The following is a 19,247-nucleotide window of genomic DNA, read 5'->3' as shown; positions in this document are numbered from 1 at the left end:
TTTTTCTACAGTATTTTCATCCTCAGTCTTACTAAATGTAGTGTTTGCAGATATTAATACCACATATACACGCAGTAAGATAAAGAGCCAAAGTCTGTTTTATCATGATCATGCAGAATATACAGTTTAATGTTGTTTACACTGTAATCATGAATAAACAAACTCAGTTTTTTGTTTTTTTTTTTTAAAATGACTTATTTGGCTTTAGTATAAAGTGTAAGGCATCCAAAATCTTCAAATTTGACTGTTCACATGATTTTTTTCACATCAGACAGGTAGTTCAATTGTTTGTTAGGTTGAGTATCCAGCTGTCTGGATATTTTTGTTTCAATCTTGGTAAAGAAGAAGTTAGATTATCATCACACTTGGACAGGACTTTAAGCAATTAGGGAAATCTTAAACAAACTAGGCAATTAGTTGTTTTGACATTTCGATAAGCCTGCTATTAGTTACTATTTAATATTACACCTCACTTGATGACGATTATCGTACCGTGGTTCTCTCTGTCACAGTGGTGGGAATGTCTGAATGAAGCCACGAAGAACATTAACATTAAGAATGAGGGAATGCCATCCTTTTATAGACTGATTAAGCCAGAAATGTTACATATCCCATGTCTGAAAAAAGGCTATAGAAAAGAGCTTGCACAATACAGTGCAACTACTTGCATACCAGCAAATGCATTTATATTAACTCATTTTACAAAACACACATTAACAAAAATGTGATACAAAAATGCAAAGAAAACATGTGCAACCAGACTGTACTGGAAAATATATGCAACCTCTCTAAGGCGTTGTGTGTGGAACTGATAATGTTGCTGTTCACGCTACCTGCAAGGCTTTTCTACAACTACACTGTACAAATATGTTTAGCTAGGCAAGTACATACACTTCAGCTTTTGGCCATACTGTATAGTATACACCAACATCACAGCATTTCATTTTCTTTAAAATTGCTCTCAGGCAAACTCATTGTAACGTGTATGATCCTCATGAAGTTCCTCTCCACTTTCAGTTGGTAAGGCTGCCATGTTTGCCGGTCCACAACTCTCGAAGCTCCACCTGACATCCCAGATCTCTGAGGGCTGCTTTAGCCACGTCACCACAGTCTTGATGAGTCTTCAGTGCCTGGGCTATCAGGGTCTCTGCTCCCATCTCCAAGATCAGTTGGCTGAAGTTACGCATACGTGAGACCAAGTTTCTCAACACCATGCATCCTTGTTTCTGTTATAAAAGAAAGAAAAAAAACGACATAAAGAGATGGAAGGCTATCAGAGGGCTGGTCATTTGAAGGGAGCATATCAGTTATCAGTGGGGTTATATTACCTGTACATTGACCGCATCAGGATGAGCCTTCATAGCCTGAACAGCAGCCAAGGCACCTCCATTCTCCATGATGACTTTGCAGTTGTTGGGTTTGCGTAATGCAAGGACAGAGAGGCATGCACAGCCCTGCTCACACACCTAGGGCATAATGTGAACATCATCTTGGAACATTTTGTTTCATCACTGTATGACTTGACTTTATTTTATCGCCTAAAATAACATTTTTCTGTGTCACATCTGTAATTACTACTAGAAAGAAAAAAAACTTGAATAGTCATTTTGCATGTAAGTGTGACATTTAACTCACTGCAGAGTTGCTCATGTGTCTGTTCATGGCAATGACAATGAGCTGAACCCCACCAGCATTAACAACTGCATCTTTCACGTCATCATTTCCCGCTACGGCTCGTATTGCACTAAGGACCTGCCGAACGAGTTCCTGCACACAGAAAAACACATCAGCGAAAAAAGAAACATGGAAGTTGCATCTTGAAATAATTTGTATCATAATCCTCGCTGTTTACCGCTGACTCATAGCTGTCTGCAAGCAATGTCATCATGAGCTTCAATCCACCCAGATCACAGATGTCTTGACAAAACTCATTCCTTACAGCCAGACGGGACAAAGTTGCACACAGCTCACTCAGAACAGAAGTATTACCAAGGTGAGCTGTGGGGAAGGTACAAAAGAAACAAAGATACTGCATTAATATAACGAAAACGCAGTAACTAAATCTATATTACTATGATAAACACACATACGAGTGATCAGCTTGCCTTACCCTTTGCAGCTTCAATTAAAACCTTCAGTCCATTGTGCTCAAGAACAATAATCTTGGCATGTTCATGAGCATGCCCAAACGTAACTCGGACGTCATCATCGAAGGTCATGACCCTAAGAGCTGCAGAGGCCTCCTTGACCAGCTCGGCACGTCCACTGTGTTGAGTAACGGCACCAGTCAGCAGAGGCAGGACGCCACCTTTCACCAAATCCTGCCTGTTCTGTTCATGTTTTAAGCAACAGTGACGCACAGCGCAGATGGCGACACACGTCACTGAGGAATCTGCCTGGTACTTCTTTAAGACATCTAAAAGGAACTGCTGGCCGTCCGCATCCAACAAGTCTGGCTGTCCATCTGTCAGAGCAGCCAGAGCGGACAGCGCAGCCAGCACAGCTTCTTGCTCCTCCATGCTCTTTTTGCAGTAGGAGAAGATGATGGGGTATGCATCTTTTTGGGCAGCAAGGTACCTCTGGGCAAATCCAAGAGAGCACTGCTCAGTGAAACATTTTATATCTGCTGTCACCTCCTTTACACTAGCAGAGTCCTTTCCAGTACGGAGGGAATCCAAAGCCTGCAAGAGATAAACACAGAGTGAGATTTTGACAGCAGATATTTTGGTAGAAAGCAGTCCCTTTTCACCAGACAGGTCAATACTCACCTGTAAGACCTCATGTGTTTGCTCTTCTTGTTTGTCCTCAGATGACACAGCCGGTACAGCTTTTACTATACAATTGAGGTCCACACCTGCGTCCAAACATAAGATTAGTGTCAAAGTTCTGAGTAAACACAGCATCAAATGCGGAGGTTTTCCGCCTTTGGGGGTTCAGCATGCACAACAGTAAACATTATCTTCCCTCGTGCAGTAAAAAGAATGAGTCTGTTTCTTTATTTTATATATATCTCCCCATTTTGCTGTCATTTTTGACTATTTGATGAACAAAAATGTATATCATGCTTGAGCAAATGTAGTCCCTTTTGATCAAACTAATTTAAAAAAATCTTGTTTTAATTATCATTTTTTATTCCGTCACTGGTGATTTTCCTTTTGTGTTGCCTCAAAACTTTTTGGAGGAGCAACAAAACCAGCAAGTGCACAAGAGAGAAAGTCAAAACTTCAACATAAATTCACAGAAGAACCAACTAGCATCTCAGGAGTGGACAATTAGCATGAAAAAATGTGAGCAGTGGCTGGTGTGTATAAGAATATCTTTGAATCTGTGGAGGGTGTGGAAGGGTGGGTGGAGAGAGAGGCGGGGACTTAATAGATTGGCACACTTCAGAGAAAACAACGGTGTAATCTAAATCATTTCAAGGTAGGAAGGGATTACTTTCATGGAAAACTCAGAAATTAGTTTTTCAGAGTTAACTCAATGGCTGAAGTATTTTTTTAAAAGATGTGTTGGATAGCCAGCTAGTGTCAATTTGTAATTTGAGAATACAAAAAAACCCTCCAAAAGCATATTCCCTAAAATGGTCACATATTTCTTGAGCACTATTCTATATTTAATATTTATCATCAGACCTCATGGCTCCTATAAAATGTCTCACTTGAGACCATGCTCCAGTCCTGATAAATAATTTAGTAGGTTTTAGAAAGAACAGCATCAGCAGCTTGGCAATAAATGATGTCATTGCCTTGGAAGAGGAAATAATAGATATATATATACGTAACATTTAGCAAGTGTATGTTTCACTTTGTGATTCTGATTGTCACTGTAAGTTTATATATATATATATATATATATATATATATATATATATATATATATATATATATATATATATATATATATATATATATAAATAATGTCCATAAAGTTACATTTCTGAAATCCTCTGCCAGTGTTATACCTTGAGGCCTCATAGATCCTCAGACTGAGTCTAGTGAGTAAAGGAGGCTGTGTCTTTGCAGAAGCAGCTGCAACGCTTTGAAGTGTTTCTTCTCCTACGATACTTTGAAGAAAAATCTCAAGACACAAGTGTTTCCAGTAGCTTTTGGCTGCTCTTAATGGTCTCGATATTTTCGTGTTCTATGTTTATTTGATTTTAGGACTAGATCGTCAAAGTTGTTATCCTCTTTAACTTTGTTTATATATTGTAAACTATGTATCTTCTATGAGAATCAGATTTTTCAAGTCTTATCCTGCCTTGCTTATGGCACCTATTTTCTCTCTTGACTGTCTGACAACTTGTACAGCACCTTGGTCAACTAAGGTTGTTTCATGCATGCTGTTTCAGTAAAATTAATTTGGTCTGTCAGTGGATATCAATATTAATACCAGTAAGCAACAAAACTGCACATTAACCATTAGCCAACAATGAGACACTGCAGTTTCTGTAACATTTACCTTGAGACTCAAACTGCTCCACAGCCTCCCTCAAAGCTTCATCTGGATCCATCTCGAACTCCTCCATATTTTCCCTGACAGCAGCATCAAAGGTTTCCTGTGTGATCCTCCGTTTAGCCATTATTCCGCGTTAAGCTCTAATCTGAAATTTTAAAAAATGATTAGTAATGTCAAGAGATGAGAAGCATCACTTACGTTGTGTTGATGAGTCCTACCCAAGCTAGCTAGTGATAACGTCAGCTATTGTTAGCTAGTGGATGTTATTTTTCTTCTGCTGTCGCTTTGGTCGTTGTGGTAAGAAGAGCTATTGTTCAATAAAACTACTGATGTAATGTATTTTTTGTTTTTATTTAAGAACATGCACTTAAATAAAATCAAGCGAAATCCCTTAACTCCTACCTCCGCCCAGTGACAGGCACTCTGCTTTACTGTTCAATGAAATTACGCACTTTCCGTTGCCGGCTGTGCGGTCGCTGCGAGCTGCGGAAGAATAGTGAATAGAAAGTTGCGCCAAATGTCCCACACATATATTTGCTCGGCTGAAACAAAACCTGTAAACGACATGTTCCAATCAACTTGACGTATTTTAACCCTCGTGTTGTCTTGCGGGTCAAAACTGACCCGTTTAAAAGTTTGAAAATAGGGGAAAAAGTATATATTTTCACAGAGAAACTTCTGATGTCCACATTTTCAACATTTTTCGGAAATCTCTGAACATTTTTTGGTGGAAAAACAGAAATGTTAAAAATGTTTAGGAACATTCATAAAAAAATCAACCAAAATCCAGCGAATTTCGCTGGATTTTGGTTGATTTTTTTTCTGAATGTTCTTAAAGAAAATAGAAGTTTTACTGATATATATGTAATCGCTTTAGATATTTTTAGGATTTTTTTGGAAGGTTTTTATTCATTTTTTGAAAATATTTACAAGAATTTTCTTGACAAATTTGAGGTATTTTTCAAAAATAAAACTTTTAAGGGAAACTTTTAAGAAATTATTGGAATTTTCTTCCTGAAGGTTTTGCACATTTTCAGAAATGTATGGATTTTTTTTTTTTTCTGAATTTTTGGATTTTTTTCAGACAAGGAAACAATATTTTTTGGTGCCCATAAATGAAGACAATAGGAGGGTAAATGACAATGTGAAAATATAAATGGACTACTTTGGAACATATTAGAGAAAGGCGTCACGTGATTATTTCCAGCCTAGACCCGGAACACACAGTAGAAATGAAACGGCCAATTTCAAGTGATACATTTATATCCCTTAAAAATAAAGCAGGCGTTTTCAGTATTATAAAATGATTCCATGTTTAGCAGATATATGATATGAAATGCAATTGTACATGGGAAACTGTTATTTTCACACATAATATACTGCACTTATATATCACACGTATTATTCATTACACAAATTTCCTTTACTATTTAAAAAAAATGAAGACTCTAAAATATTATTTATCATGCAAATATTACTGACTAATTTAAATACTATGATTAAGAAAAATATAATATAAAATACAAATACACTTGATTAATTTGGATATATTTAAGTAAGATTATACAATATTAGTTATGACACGCATCTACATAAATAATTACAATTTTATCATTAAAATACGACCTGACAATAATATTTATCACAAGCATTGAATTGATTCATTTAAATATTAAAGACAGGTAAACTGCTGTATGTTCAAACCTGAGGCCTTAAATAAAAATCAATGCAATTCTTTTTAATATTAATATAATTCAAACGTGAATTTTAATTACTACTTATTTACAAGAATATAAATATTAATTTAGCGCTCTGATTCGAACATGTCCGGCTTGTAGATTTTCCCACCAATCAGAAGCGGTTGCCAGGCAGAACAGATTCACCTTCTTTCTCAATGTGGGCTTGGGTCGGAGGCATATGGTCGGAGGTCGTAAAACATACTTTTAAAAGTTAGCTTTATCGGCAACATAACATGTATAATCACAAGCACACTATTTTTTTTCTAAATAAAACTAGACGGTCAGTAAATGAACTTCCTCCTCCGTCCAGCAGGTGGCGGAAATTCATCACCAACTTCCGCAAAACTTCCAGAGACGCTCCAGACTACGCATGCGCAACACCCGCTTCGCGCTGGTTCTCAGATACGCGCAAATGACTGAAAACAGCGGAGCGGGCGACTGGAGCTGAGCGCTGGCTTGGTGGACGTCGTCCCAGCGGTGAATTGATACGTTTTTGTTGTTGTTGCTTTTGTCTCCGGACGTAGTCGGAATGGCAGCGAGCACAGAGACCCCGGAACCCTGGTACCTGGCCCTGCTGGGCTTCGCAGAACATTTCCGCACGTCGAGTCCGCCGAAGATCCGTCTCTGCGTCCACTGTCTGCAGGCTGTGTTTCAGTTCAAGCCGCCTCCGAGGGTCGAGGCCCGGACTCACCTCCAGCTGGGCTCGGTGCTGTACCGACACACAAAGAACAGCGAGCTGGCCCAGACTCACCTGGAGAAAGCGGTGAGCAGAAGCCATGTTTGTGTCTGATAGATAGCAGACTGTGGTACAATGAGGTACTAGCAGCGACATGTACACCGGTGTGTGATGCTTTTTATGTTCACTGCAGCAGCTCTCTGTCAAAATGAATTCTCACTGTGATGCTGACGCTAATATTCTGCTTTCTTTTTCTGGTTTCATTCCTCAGTGGTTTATATCACAGCAAGTATCCTTTTAATGCATAACACGAATATGCATACAAACTTCTACCAAATGTGTTACCCCAGCATCAGTGCATCCCCTTAAAACCCTATATACATGCTATATGAACATCATCTGGTTTTATATTCTTTAATAATGTCAATCAGATCTCTCAATTTGAAGATGTCAAGTTTGAAGCTGCAAGTATTCTGTCAGAGTTCTACTGTCAACAGGTAGGTGCATCTGTCTCATGACATATCATGTAATACTAATGCACTGCAAAAAGTAGTGGGAGGGAAACTTTAGTAAACATGTATAAATGTATGTTAGGTTATAACTTCTATACGTAAATAAGTAAAATAATGCAGATTCTGTTGCAGATGTTACTTGCACTTATTGGTTTGTTTGTTTAAGAACTTGGTGGACTCTGCAAAACCAGTGCTGCGGAAGGCCATCCAGATTTCTCAGCAAACTCCCTATTGGCACTGTAGACTGCTCTTCCAGCTGGCAGTAAGTAGTGTCATGCATTACAAACTTACTGGTATTTGGTTTATTGATTGGAGCATGTTTAATTATAGGTGTGATGATCTTCTCTCTGTCAGCAACTACACACTCTAGAGAAAGATTTAGTGTCTGCCTGTGACCTCTTAGGAGTGGGTGCAGAGTATGCAAGAGTCATGGGATCAGAATACACAAGGTAAACAGATTAGATTTGGGTTTGATCACACTAAGACTGCACATTGAGCGGTTGTTGTGCATTGTCTCACATTCAGTTTGTTGTTTTCTTTCAGATCTCTGTTCTTATTAAGTAAAGGAATGGTAAGCTTAAATAATTTTTTTCTCATTAAATGTGCTCTATGTATTGTTTGTGCCTTTTCACTGTGCAGTTCTGTCAACCGTCTGTGCATTTGTGACTCTGCAGCTGCTGCTGATGGAGAGGAAGCTGAGCGAGGTGCACCCACTACTGACGCTGTGTGGGACCATTGTTGAAAACTGGCAGGGAAACCCCATTCAGAAGGAGTCTCTGAGAGTTTTCTTCCTGGTGCTGCAGGTTACACACTACCTGGATGCTGGACAGGTACAACAGCATTCCCATATTTCATTGCTGACTCTCAGTATTATACCAATACCAGGCTCTGATATAGAACTGTAATAACTGGAATATTTTTTAACTTTTCCTCCAAAAGTTTGAAACTGTTAAACTTTTCAGCAGATGATTTTTGAATCAACAGTCTATGTTGTTTTTATGTTTTCAGATGATGAAATTTCGATTTGTGATTCCCAGCTGTAGATAAAAAAAATAGAAAAAGACACACACTATATACAGATAAAATAAAATACTCAAAAGATATAATTATGCATGCTGAATTAGTGCAATGCCCCATAACTCTAGCTTGTACCAAAAACTTGTGCACTTGAGTAAATTGATGGATTAGAATGTAAATTGGTGTTGTACCTAGTAGTAAAGTACTGCTTAATGTGCTTGTTTTGTAGTCAGTTTCATAATGGTAAAAAAGTAACTAACATTGTAGATAAGATTTAATGCTCAGATAGTCCTTATATGCGTATTGGGTGTAGGTAAAGAGTGTGAAGCCATGTCTGAAGCAGCTTCAACAGTGTATCCAGACCATCTCCACCCTCCACGATGATGAGATCCTTCCCACTAATCCAGCAGCTCTCTTCCACTGGCTCCCCAAAGAGCATATGTGTGTGCTAGTGTACTTGGTGAGATTTTGTCACACCCACACAGCTTCTAAAAGAGTGTAATGTTCTGAAACTGCAACCCAAAATGTGTCTTGTTTTTTGTACAAAAGGTGACAGTGATGCACTCCATGCAGGCGGGCTACTTGGAGAAGGCACAGAAGTACACAGACAAAGCTCTCATGCAGCTGGAGAAGCTGAAGAGTAAGTGTATTGGAATACGCTCCCCCTTGATGACAGTGTTAGTGAATCAACTCTGATCCATCTGTGTGTTCTCAAAGTGCTGGACAACAGTCCCATCCTGTCCACGTTCCAAGTCATCCTGCTGGAGCATATCATCATGTGCCGGCTGGTTACTGGACACAAGGCCACAGCCTTACAAGAAGTGAGTCATCAGCTGTAGAGATCCATCTGCACATTGCCAGATAGTTGTTGATACTGAACAAAAGCTCAGATTCTACAACACCAACTTTCTCTGGAGAAAGTCTGAATTTTGTGGCTGTAGCTTAAGTTTTTGATGAACTGTGTTCAGATTTCTCAGGTTTGTCAGCTCTGCCAGCAGTCACCCAGGTTGTTTACAAATCATGCTGCCCAGCTGCATACATTGTTGGTAAGTCCGTATGCAAAAAAAAAAAAAAAAAGCAGACATTTGGACCTTTCCCTCATGTCTCATTTATAATTTTTCCTAAAAGCCTTGGTTCCAGACTAAAGTAGCTACAGAAGTACTTGTGTCCCATGTAGTATGAACCATTCACAGCTGTTTCCTCTTTTTTCCGTCAGGGCCTCTACTGTATCTCGGTGAACTGCATGGATAACGCTGAGGCACAGTTCACTGCTGCACTACAGGTGAGTTTCATATAATCTCTATTAGATTTTTTTTTTTTTGTACCTTTGGATTGTGACCAGGGTGCCAACATGTTGTTGTCAAAAAAGCAGCAGCCATCTGCCTTTTTTCTTGCCACTCAAGAATTTATTCTTGTGTCTAAATTGTCCATTGATGAAAACAAAGAAATCCAGACTTATACCAGTAGCCATGTCTCTGTGAAGCATCTTACAGTACAGTCACAGAGTTCCTTTATTTCTCACTAGGGCCATTAGCTTGTCCATCTAACTGTCCAGTGACCTGACTTGTTCTGGCTTGTCTGCACCTGGCACTTTTCCCTCATTGCTTTGTTTCTATCTGCAGAGAGCAGAGCTAAAGCCTCCCAACGAGCATATCTAGAGACAGCACAGTTCAAAAAAGTCACCAGCAGTAATTCACACAATTTGGACATAAAAGAAAAGTTAAAAGAAGGTGAAAAAGTTAGAAAAGGTTGCTATGGGGTTTGAACTCTCTCTGAACTCTTGTCTTTATCCAGAAATTGGAAACTCACTAGCATGTTTTTCCTGCACAGAGAAAATGCTGCTGCCTCCCCAAAGAGATTTTAGCCAGTGTCAGAGGAAAATCACCAGCTCTAAAATCCTAAGAATTCCAAATAAAAAACTCATCGCCTTTCCTGTGTATGGACTGATCTTAATGTCAGGTCTAGTCATATCTCAACGGCACCTTCTGAGCCACGAAAAGCTTGAGCAGAAAGTCTGAAATACATAGGCTGTTTGTATCAGTTTCTGAAAAGCCAACACTTTTGAAAACACAAAGTAACTGTGTGGCAGCAATAAATATAAAAAAATGTTTAAAAAAAAAAAAAAAAAAAGTCCAACTATTCAACTCGATTGTCAGTATTTCTCTTCTCTTCTTTTTTCTCTTAGATGACAACACACCAGGAGCTGTGGACATTTATTGTGACAAACTTGGCCAGCGTTTACATCCGCGAAGGGAACAGACATCAAGAGGTTTGGAAAATGCTGCTGGTTCCTCAAGCATTTAAACATGTACAAAACATATAAGTCTGTTTTTTCATCGCTCATTCTTTCAAATACCTTTTTGAATCAACAGCTGTACAGCCTCTTGGAGAGGATTAACCCTGATCACAACTTTCCTGTCAGGTAACTGTAGATGCAGTGTGGACAACAACACATCATGAAAACCTTTTCCATGTTTTTTATGTATTTTAAAACGCTGTAACTTTGACTTCTTCAGCTCTCATTGTCTACGAGCTGCAGCGTTTTACATCAGAGGGCTCCTGTCTTTCTTCCAGGGACGTTACAACGAGGCCAAGTAAGAACAGCTATGTACAATGTTAATATGTGTACTGTAAAAGTAATTTCTCCTTGTCATTTAGTTTAGAATAAGAGACATTAACATGTCAGTTTGTATCAACAGAAGATTTCTAAGGGAGACTTTGAAGATGTCTAATGCCGAGGATCTAAATAGGCTGACGGCCTGCTCACTGGTCCTACTGGGTCACATCTTCTTTGTTCTAGGCAACCACAGGGTGAGTCAACAAGTCACCGAATGCCCTATCTGTTAGACTACACATGCTGTTGTGCAGTTATCTTTGGACTGCAGGTGTGATCTTGAGTACTTGTCTGCTTCTGCATGTTCTGTAGGAAAGTAACAATATGGTGGTTCCTGCCATGCAGCTGGCCAGCAAGATCCCTGACATGTCTGTGCAGCTCTGGTCCTCTGCTCTTCTCAAAGGTACAACTATCAACCAGAAGATGTTAAAATGTCACAGTGTAATGTCCAGCTGTGAGCCTTTTACCAGCTGAAATGCTGTATGAAAAAATATTTAATTTGTCCTCTACAGATTTAGTTTACATTTTGGCCCAAAGGGGGCACAAGAGCCAAGTATACGGAGTGTCCCAAAATAGAGTGGTTTCAATGTAGAGTATACACTGAGTTACCAGTTTATTAGGTGCACGTAGCTTAAGCTAATGTAGACTAATCCAACAGTCCAGCAGTGTGAATGTCCTTAGGAAGGTTATAATGATTAATTTGTGTTAAAACCGCTTTACACTTGTCCTGATTCAATGTTACGTTCATTTTGGATGCAGTTTGTGGTGGTGTTGAACTGTGTTGAATTATACAACCATTGTGTGTAATTTTTTATCTAGCCTGCCCTCACTGATATAATGGTATAGATAAAAAAGCAGAGACAAAGATGCATTATGACACAAAAAGTGAACATTAGGACATTCATGAATTTGATGTGTATCACAGGAGTGTATATTAGACTGCATTAGTTTTAGCTTGGTGTACCTAATAAACTGGCAGTAGAGCATAAACCCTCAATGGGACAATTTGTTCTGATGCTGGAACTAAATGAAATGTAAAAGGTCAGGATTTATAATGTGATTGTGATCAATATCAGATCTCACTGGAACTCTGTTAAAAGATGTTTTGTTATGTGATGTAGAGCAGAGCTACAGTAATACGCTGTCATCCAACACAATTCACACTGGCCGTATAAACACTAGCGTTACTTTCGAAAGAGAAAAGCACTACATCAACAATCATTCAGGATTAATCCTTCTTTTTTCTTTTTTTCGGTGACAGGAAGCTCATGCAACATGCGAACACTCCTGCATTTTCACAACTTTGAATTTGCTTAATTTAATGCAGACAGCCAGATATGAATTCTGTAGCATTTATTAAACATTTACTCAGATTCAGCTCCAAACTAACTGACACTATGACAAAGATGTTGTCGGTGTGGCTGCATTTTGTTCAAAATATTCAAGTGTATACTTTGCAAACAGTAGTTTGCATGTTACACCTCAACAACCAACATGACATAACATCTAAAAACAGCGGGCTAACTTGTCTGGATTATATTCCTCGATAGTTTAAGTTATGTAATCACCAGCTGATATAGTTCGAAATCATGCTCTGAGTCTGTTGTTATCATTTCAGTAAAATAAATAATGAGACAAGTTAGTACAATTTCAGTTAACCAAGATTTTCTTTGCATGACTACAGATCTATTGTCGAGTCATAAATTAATAAATATCCAAACCCTTCTCATAGCTGCCTGGCTGGTAGGAAGTATAAAGATAGAAGTGCAAGATAAACTGACCAGCTGACAAATGCTACCATTTTTAGGCTCCCCACTAACAGAGAACAGTTGTTGGTGATGTAATCTAGTTTCCTTGGTCCACACTTAGACCATTTATTTATTTTTATTTATTTTTGTCTCCAAGGTAACTGGTTACATGAACACACCGTAACATTATCTTAACATATCTCTAGCACAGAAGAACAGATGTTTATATGTACAAAAACAATTGAACTATGAAAAATATTAAAGCTACTTTTTTTGTTTTCCATCCAACCATTTCATTCCAGTATTCAGCATACAGAGAAGAGAGACTTACCCATTTGTCATACAGTTATAGCTTCAGTACATCACAGAGCAATGAAGCCACAGCTGAATTAAAAGACGACAATATTTAGGCAATACAACAAAGTGAGTCAAGAAACATGTAGTCCTAGTGCAATAGCTACATACATCTAAGTTGAGATCAGACGTTTGGATCAAAAGTCACAATGGTCTTTTCTCAGCAGATCTGAACAAGGCCTGTGGAAACACCATGGACGCCCACGAGGCCGCCCAGATGCATCAGAACTTTTCCCAGCAGCTCCTGCAGGACCACATCGCAGCCTGCAGCCTTCCCGAACACAACCTCATCAGTGTAAGCACAACATCGATCAAGTCATGCTATAAACAGTGACTCATCTCACCCTGCTCGTGTTTTCTGAGAAACTTTTGTGTTATGTGTTGCGTTCCAGTGGACAGACGGCCTCCCCCCCGTGCAGTTTCAGCCTCAGAATGGACCTACAACCAGCCTGGCCGGCCTGCTCTGAGAACAAGACTGACAGGGAAAATGAGACACAGGAGCTGTTGCAAGAAGAGAGGAAAGACAGGAGCAGCTGATAAAATTGTGAGGAGAAATCGAGGGTAACGAAGTTAGAAAGAGAAGGCACACTGCACTGTGTCATTTGGCAGACTTCCATTTGGTGCATTCCTTCACTTATTTGGGGCACTGGGGCATCAGGGCTGGATTTTAGGTAACATATTTTCTGCCACCTAAACATAATGAAAAAGTTAAATGAGAAAATTGCTCAAGTGTCAGATCTATATGGCAAATCTGTTCCCTCCGGGGTTTAGCTAACTTAGTTTGGCACAAAGGCTGGAAACAGCCAGTGTGGCTCTGTGCAGAAGTAACAAAATCCACCCAATAGCAGCTGTGAAGTCACTAATTTACAAGCTCTATTTACAGTAAAACCTAAGTATTTGTTTTGTTCCCAAATGCTTAGCTTTTCCTGTTAAACAAGCGGTCTGTACCATTCATTTAGCTCATCTCTTAACTTCTTCTTGCAAGACCATCAGGGAAGTATTTTAGCTATGGGGACTGCAAAAGTAACATTTTCATTAAAAAAAACTTTTTTCTTTAAGGTCAAATTACTGTTAAATTTTAACCACCCACTGGCCAGTCAGACACAGACAAATTGGATTCAGTCTGTTGTTGTGCATGGACTTAATATCTGCCTTTTCAAAGCACCGGATGGCCAGTTCTGATACAGTATTAGTGAAGATACACAGTATATGTATTGTACTAAATAGCTGTAGTGATCCTGTTGTAGTGTAGTGGTTTGTTGATATGTACTTGGTTGACTCAAAAAGACAAACGTGTCTTGTTGAGCTGAAGACAATTCAGAATTCGAGTTATGAGACCTTGAATAGAGCTGACCATAGAAACACTGACTTGCTTGACACCCAATAGTTTTTAACATGTTTTGAGACCGTGATGCATAAAAAAAACAGTATTTTTTGACACGACGGCTCAGTCAACTTGCTGCCTGACTGTTCTTCCCTTTAGATTTTTGCCTTTTCACTCTCAACGTGTATGTTTGTATGCTGTGCACATTTTGTTCACGGTCAAGAAATTAGTAACAATAATATTTCTACTGAATAAGATTGACTCTTGCCTCTCTGTATATATGTTGTTTCACGATGAAACTCACATTTTTACCTTTTCCATGGAAGCATTTTTAAATAGTATTTTTTTCACTAAGTTCCTGTTTTACTCGTTTCTTCCAGACGATGGCGGTATGAATCTGTATTTAAATAACTTATTTATTTAATGATGCTGATTTTCTTTGCCAGTATGGTTGGTTACAGTTTTGATATATTATCAAACACCTGGTAGGACTATAATTTAATCATGCTAATGTAGGAAATGTACAATTTTAGTTTTATATAGTTACCACAGTTATACAGATTTCTGCAATGATAGTTTATTACCAAACAAACTACTGAGTTTGGTCATCTGCATCTTGATTACTGCAATAAAACAGAATGCCATTTATTTTATTGGCATTTTACAGCATGTTATAAAAGGAAATGTTTGATTTGTGTTTTCCCCATTCTCATTTTAGCTGCTTAACTTTGACACTTGTATAACTTTTTTATAAATAAGAATTCAAAAGTTCAATGACTTGATTTTTTTTAAAAATTTTTTTTATTGGATAATTCTGTGAAGCTTGATTTACTGCAGCACATGAAACATGACAACATGGGAATTGGTTATGAATATGGAAAAATGTAGATGCTTTGTGTACTCCTGCACTTGTATATAACTGCACATAAAATAAATAAACACAGCCCAACACTGATAACTGACAGTGCGTTTAGCACAAATTACAGATAATGAAAGAAGTAAAGTGGGTGGAGTAGATAACGGTGATTGCGTTTTTAATGTGCAGTAAAGTCAAAGTGCTACATTGTACAAACACATACAGTGCACTCTGCGTCACAGCTAACCATTATGCAAACCATGCTGTCATGTTTTAATTTGAAGGACTTTGTTTTCCAGTTGATCAGTGTATCCAATGGTTTCCATTAGTTTCTGTACATTAGAGGAATTTGTAAGAAGACTCTTAAGTTCTTACTGTGAAGTGATTGCTCCATTACTTTATGTCAGGGTTACTTTATGTTATGATAATGGAAAGTATAGACATCAACTGCACTCCCGCTGCATGCTTGGCAAACAGAAATGTATGGAAATTCCTACAACAGTAGTAAAAACACATTCAATTGTTTTCAACTTCATAGCATTCATTTGAAAATGCTGCTTGAAAATGTGTGCATGTGTGTAGTCAGAGAGCTTAAAGTTGCAAAGAATACTCCTTTAAGGCCACACATGGTAGATTTATTCTGAAAATTTGAGAGCAATTTTCAATCACAAGAGCTGAGATGTTAACACTAGCCTAAAAAATGTTTTAACTGGTTAAAATAGTGATGTTCAAGTTTAGGCCTGCTGGTGAAATCAGGCCCACAACATGAAGCCAGCTGGCCCACCGACCAATGTCTAGTTCACAATGAAATTAAACTGATTGAAACTGGAGTTTTATTGCTTGTTTATATCCTAAATGTTTAAAAATGCCCCTTTGCTCTGAGATTATTTTGAGGAAAAGTGATTTCAAAGAAAGCTAAAATCTGTGTCTTTTAATGTTTACTTAAATATAATTATCTTTTATTAAATGGCCCCCTGACAAAAAGGCCCAGCAAAGCACATTGAGCATCTCTGGGTTAAAGCCTTTATTTGCAATTAAAGCCTGACAAAAATAACTACAAAATGTAATCACATGCTACTAACTAATGTCCATAAGTATTTTTTTAAATGAAACCACTGGATGTTGTGTTAATGTGCTTCTTATGGTTGAGCAAAGATTGTTTCCACGAGGAAAACAACTATGATGCAGTGCATTGTTTTGATGTTAGAAAATATAGTGTACATTTGGTGGATTAGCATTTTATTAAGCTCTGCAGAGGGAGGAGTCTTATAGCCACAGTGGTGTTGTACAGAACCACGACACAGTGTGCATATTATGTGTGAGCACCATTTCTCAGAACAATACATTGGTCATCAAACCAACAAGAGAGGTGAGGATCATCTCCTGTTTGGACAGAAGTCATCAAAAGGTCTCATGTTCCAGATCGGAGGTAGCGACACCCATTTTTCTGACAAGTTATTTGAAAAAGTGGCTTTTCAGTGAATGTTTTGCAGGAGATGTTGAGTCAAAAGGAATGTGGTGTGTGTCACAATATATTCAACCCTCAGTGGAAAACCAGATGTTTGCTGCTTGAACACAGCACAACCACGGCTCATTGAGGATGATCTATTTGCCCCCGTGGGACACAATGTAAGTGCTGTGGTTGTTTTTGAAAATCTGTCTCCTCCAGTGAGGTGGATGTGAGGTATGAATGAAGGCCCACCAGGGGCAGAGGGTGTCAGGGTGTTAGTCTTCAGTGAGCAGCTGGCCTGTGGAGTCCAGCTACAGAGGGAGACAGAGGGGGGTGACTCCATTACATTTATACTACACTCACTGTAACATGTATAACCCGATTTTAAAATGGTTTTACATCAGACTGGCAACACCAACAGCATTAGTACAGATGTGGAAAGTCCATAAGTTCAATTTCAATGTCAAAGAACTGCAGATGTTATAACACAAACTACTCAGACATTGAGACAAGAGGACTTTGAAGTTGTTGCTGTGAAGTCTGCATTCATTCATGCCAGTGTTCATTTATTATGTAGGATAATGACATTCTGCTACTCTGTATTTATAATGAACAAACGAAAATGTGTGCAGGATTTATAATCAGGGAGCTAAAACTTGCAAGGGTTGCTTCTTTAGGGCTACACATAGTAGTTTGGTCTTGAAAACATGAATATTTAACTTAACAGATGTTATTATATTACTGAAACTGCCCAGACATTTACATTCCTTTGTCTACTATAAAAAGATGTTGAACTACATTGTATTTTATTTGATTTATTTTTTGTTTTTTCAAAAAATCTTAAATTGAAACTTAAAGTTTTACAAAAAAAATAGCTGTCGTAAGAGACCCAGACCTGGTTTGGGCAAAATAAATGCCATTTTAAAGTAACGTCAAGGAAGAATATTACCTAAATGTATCACTGTCTTGGTTCAAAATATTTTTATATTTTACTTTGACATTATTTGGCAGAGTTTCAACTGTAACTTTTTTAACAATGTATTGTAATTTTGGTAAATTACAGATAACCATTAACATCACTGAAAAATGATTCATGTGTTATCTGCAAAAACAAACATAAAAAACCCTTGAAAACAACAAACAAGAAAAGCACTCAGAGAGCGTAGTACTCTGCCAAGGCTGCCCAGTCACTGTATGATTTCCGACAGATAAGTCCTGATAAATCCACAGTAGTTGATTTATAGTAGGATCGCAGTCATGTGATCATCAGCAGACAGCTGGCGTCTTGTTGTCGTAGTTACACTGAGGCCATGCCAATATCTTTCACAAATCCGTGGATCCAGACTATAAGCCAAATCACTGCCAAAATCTAATCACTTGGTCCTTGTGTCATTTCTGACCTTCCCTGAAAATTTCATTGAAATCTGTTAGTCTGTTTTTGAGTAATGTTGCAAACAGACAAGCAGACAGACAGACAAACTAATGCTGATCATCACATAACTCCACCGCGTTCCTTAGTGGAGTAAAAATGGTAAATCATTTTTATTATTTTACAATACTGTCTGTTTTGTCGGATTTGAAAAAAATCACAAAAAAACCCCACAAGAATTAATTATAACACAATTAATTTAAAAAGGCCAAAATTGTAAATAGCATCCACATCAGATAGTTGTATTTTTACAAATAGCAACTTGTTCTTTTAGAATGTGAGCACAAAGTTGCAATGTTTTACTGTATTTAAATCAGCAAAAGAAAATCTCATTATTTTACAGATATTTTTACTTTATTTTCATACTTTTTACAGTTTTTCAACATTACTGTATTTCACCATTTTCTAACTTTTTTTATTTCTTGGGACCTACACTGCCAGATTTTCACGATTTTTTAATTTTTTATTTTATTCATTTATTTTTACAGATTTTTTACAGTGCACCCTTACACTTTCACATATAACAGAAGAAGCATTTATTTTTGCTCAACCTTATGCATATCTCCAATGTAAATCCTATGTGATCAGTAAACAAAAGTTTGCATATGTAGATTGTATTTTATTTTTAAGCACAAAAACCTTTAGTAAACAAAATGTTCCCCGGAGATTCCTGTTTGCTGGATCATTTTGTGCTGTCAAATATTTCGTAAACCACTTCTTCAGAAAACTGATTCCAGCGCTAGTGGATGTCTAGGAAAACCGCTATAACCCAAGAAAAGACCTGAAATGAAAACTAGACGTCAGTATCTAATGGAAACCCTCCCAGAGCGCATCGTTAATTGCGTCTTTTTATAAATAAACATATGTATTTAAGTGAAACTATTCCTCTCTAATTATCCCATGTCCTCTCCTCGGTTCTCTCTCGTCGCCCGGTGCTGCAGGGAGTCGGTCTACCCCCGATCAGGGAGCTTTCGGTGGGCAGAGAAAAGTTTTTGGACGCTCACGGTGTCTTGGACATAGCTGCTGAAAGGAGCCGTTTCCTGCCAAATAGTGCGCCGGTCTAATCGTGACTG

The 19,247-nt window shown here is 38.1% G+C and overlaps 2 protein-coding genes across 4 annotated transcripts; one reads left to right on the top strand and one right to left on the bottom strand.

The window, feature by feature from the left end:
* Positions 1 to 546: 546 nt before the first annotated feature.
* armc6 (armadillo repeat containing 6) lies at positions 547 to 4,989 on the bottom strand. 2 transcript variants are annotated; one of them, XM_023275966.3, is made up of 8 exons: positions 4,858 to 4,989; positions 4,459 to 4,600; positions 2,769 to 2,854; positions 2,111 to 2,681; positions 1,853 to 1,998; positions 1,636 to 1,767; positions 1,329 to 1,466; positions 547 to 1,226 (listed from the first exon to the last, which is right to left on the bottom strand). In XM_023275966.3, the coding sequence occupies exons 2-8, from the start codon at positions 4,577 to 4,579 to the stop codon at positions 1,014 to 1,016; spliced, it is 1,407 nt and encodes a 468-aa protein (XP_023131734.1). In that variant the 5' UTR covers positions 4,580 to 4,600; positions 4,858 to 4,989; the 3' UTR covers positions 547 to 1,013. The 2 variants fall into 2 exon arrangements, with proteins under 2 accessions (XP_023131734.1, XP_023131735.1); XM_023275967.3 differs by lacking the exon at positions 4,858 to 4,989 and adding an exon at positions 4,674 to 4,827.
* A 1,568-nt stretch (positions 4,990 to 6,557) lies between these two features.
* Positions 6,558 to 16,125, top strand: mau2 (MAU2 sister chromatid cohesion factor). Of its 2 annotated transcripts, none has more exons than XM_055014558.1 (19): positions 6,558 to 6,957; positions 7,142 to 7,159; positions 7,302 to 7,367; positions 7,549 to 7,644; positions 7,737 to 7,831; positions 7,926 to 7,953; positions 8,057 to 8,212; positions 8,713 to 8,859; positions 8,949 to 9,039; positions 9,117 to 9,220; positions 9,368 to 9,445; positions 9,616 to 9,681; positions 10,585 to 10,668; positions 10,772 to 10,821; positions 10,916 to 10,993; positions 11,099 to 11,210; positions 11,326 to 11,416; positions 13,280 to 13,410; positions 13,508 to 16,125. In XM_055014558.1, the coding sequence occupies exons 1-19, from the start codon at positions 6,724 to 6,726 to the stop codon at positions 13,580 to 13,582; spliced, it is 1,800 nt and encodes a 599-aa protein (XP_054870533.1). In that variant the 5' UTR covers positions 6,558 to 6,723; the 3' UTR covers positions 13,583 to 16,125. The 2 variants fall into 2 exon arrangements, with proteins under 2 accessions (XP_054870533.1, XP_023131718.1); XM_023275950.3 differs by having other exon boundaries at positions 6,560 to 6,957; positions 13,283 to 13,410.
* The last annotated feature ends 3,122 nt before the right edge of the window (positions 16,126 to 19,247 follow it).

This window comes from Amphiprion ocellaris, chromosome 10 (assembly GCF_022539595.1).
Source record: "Amphiprion ocellaris isolate individual 3 ecotype Okinawa chromosome 10, ASM2253959v1, whole genome shotgun sequence".
Lineage (NCBI taxonomy): Eukaryota > Metazoa > Chordata > Actinopteri > Pomacentridae > Amphiprion > Amphiprion ocellaris.
Note: the sequence above shows the minus strand (reverse complement) of the source record. Positions and strands in the feature narration are given on the sequence as shown.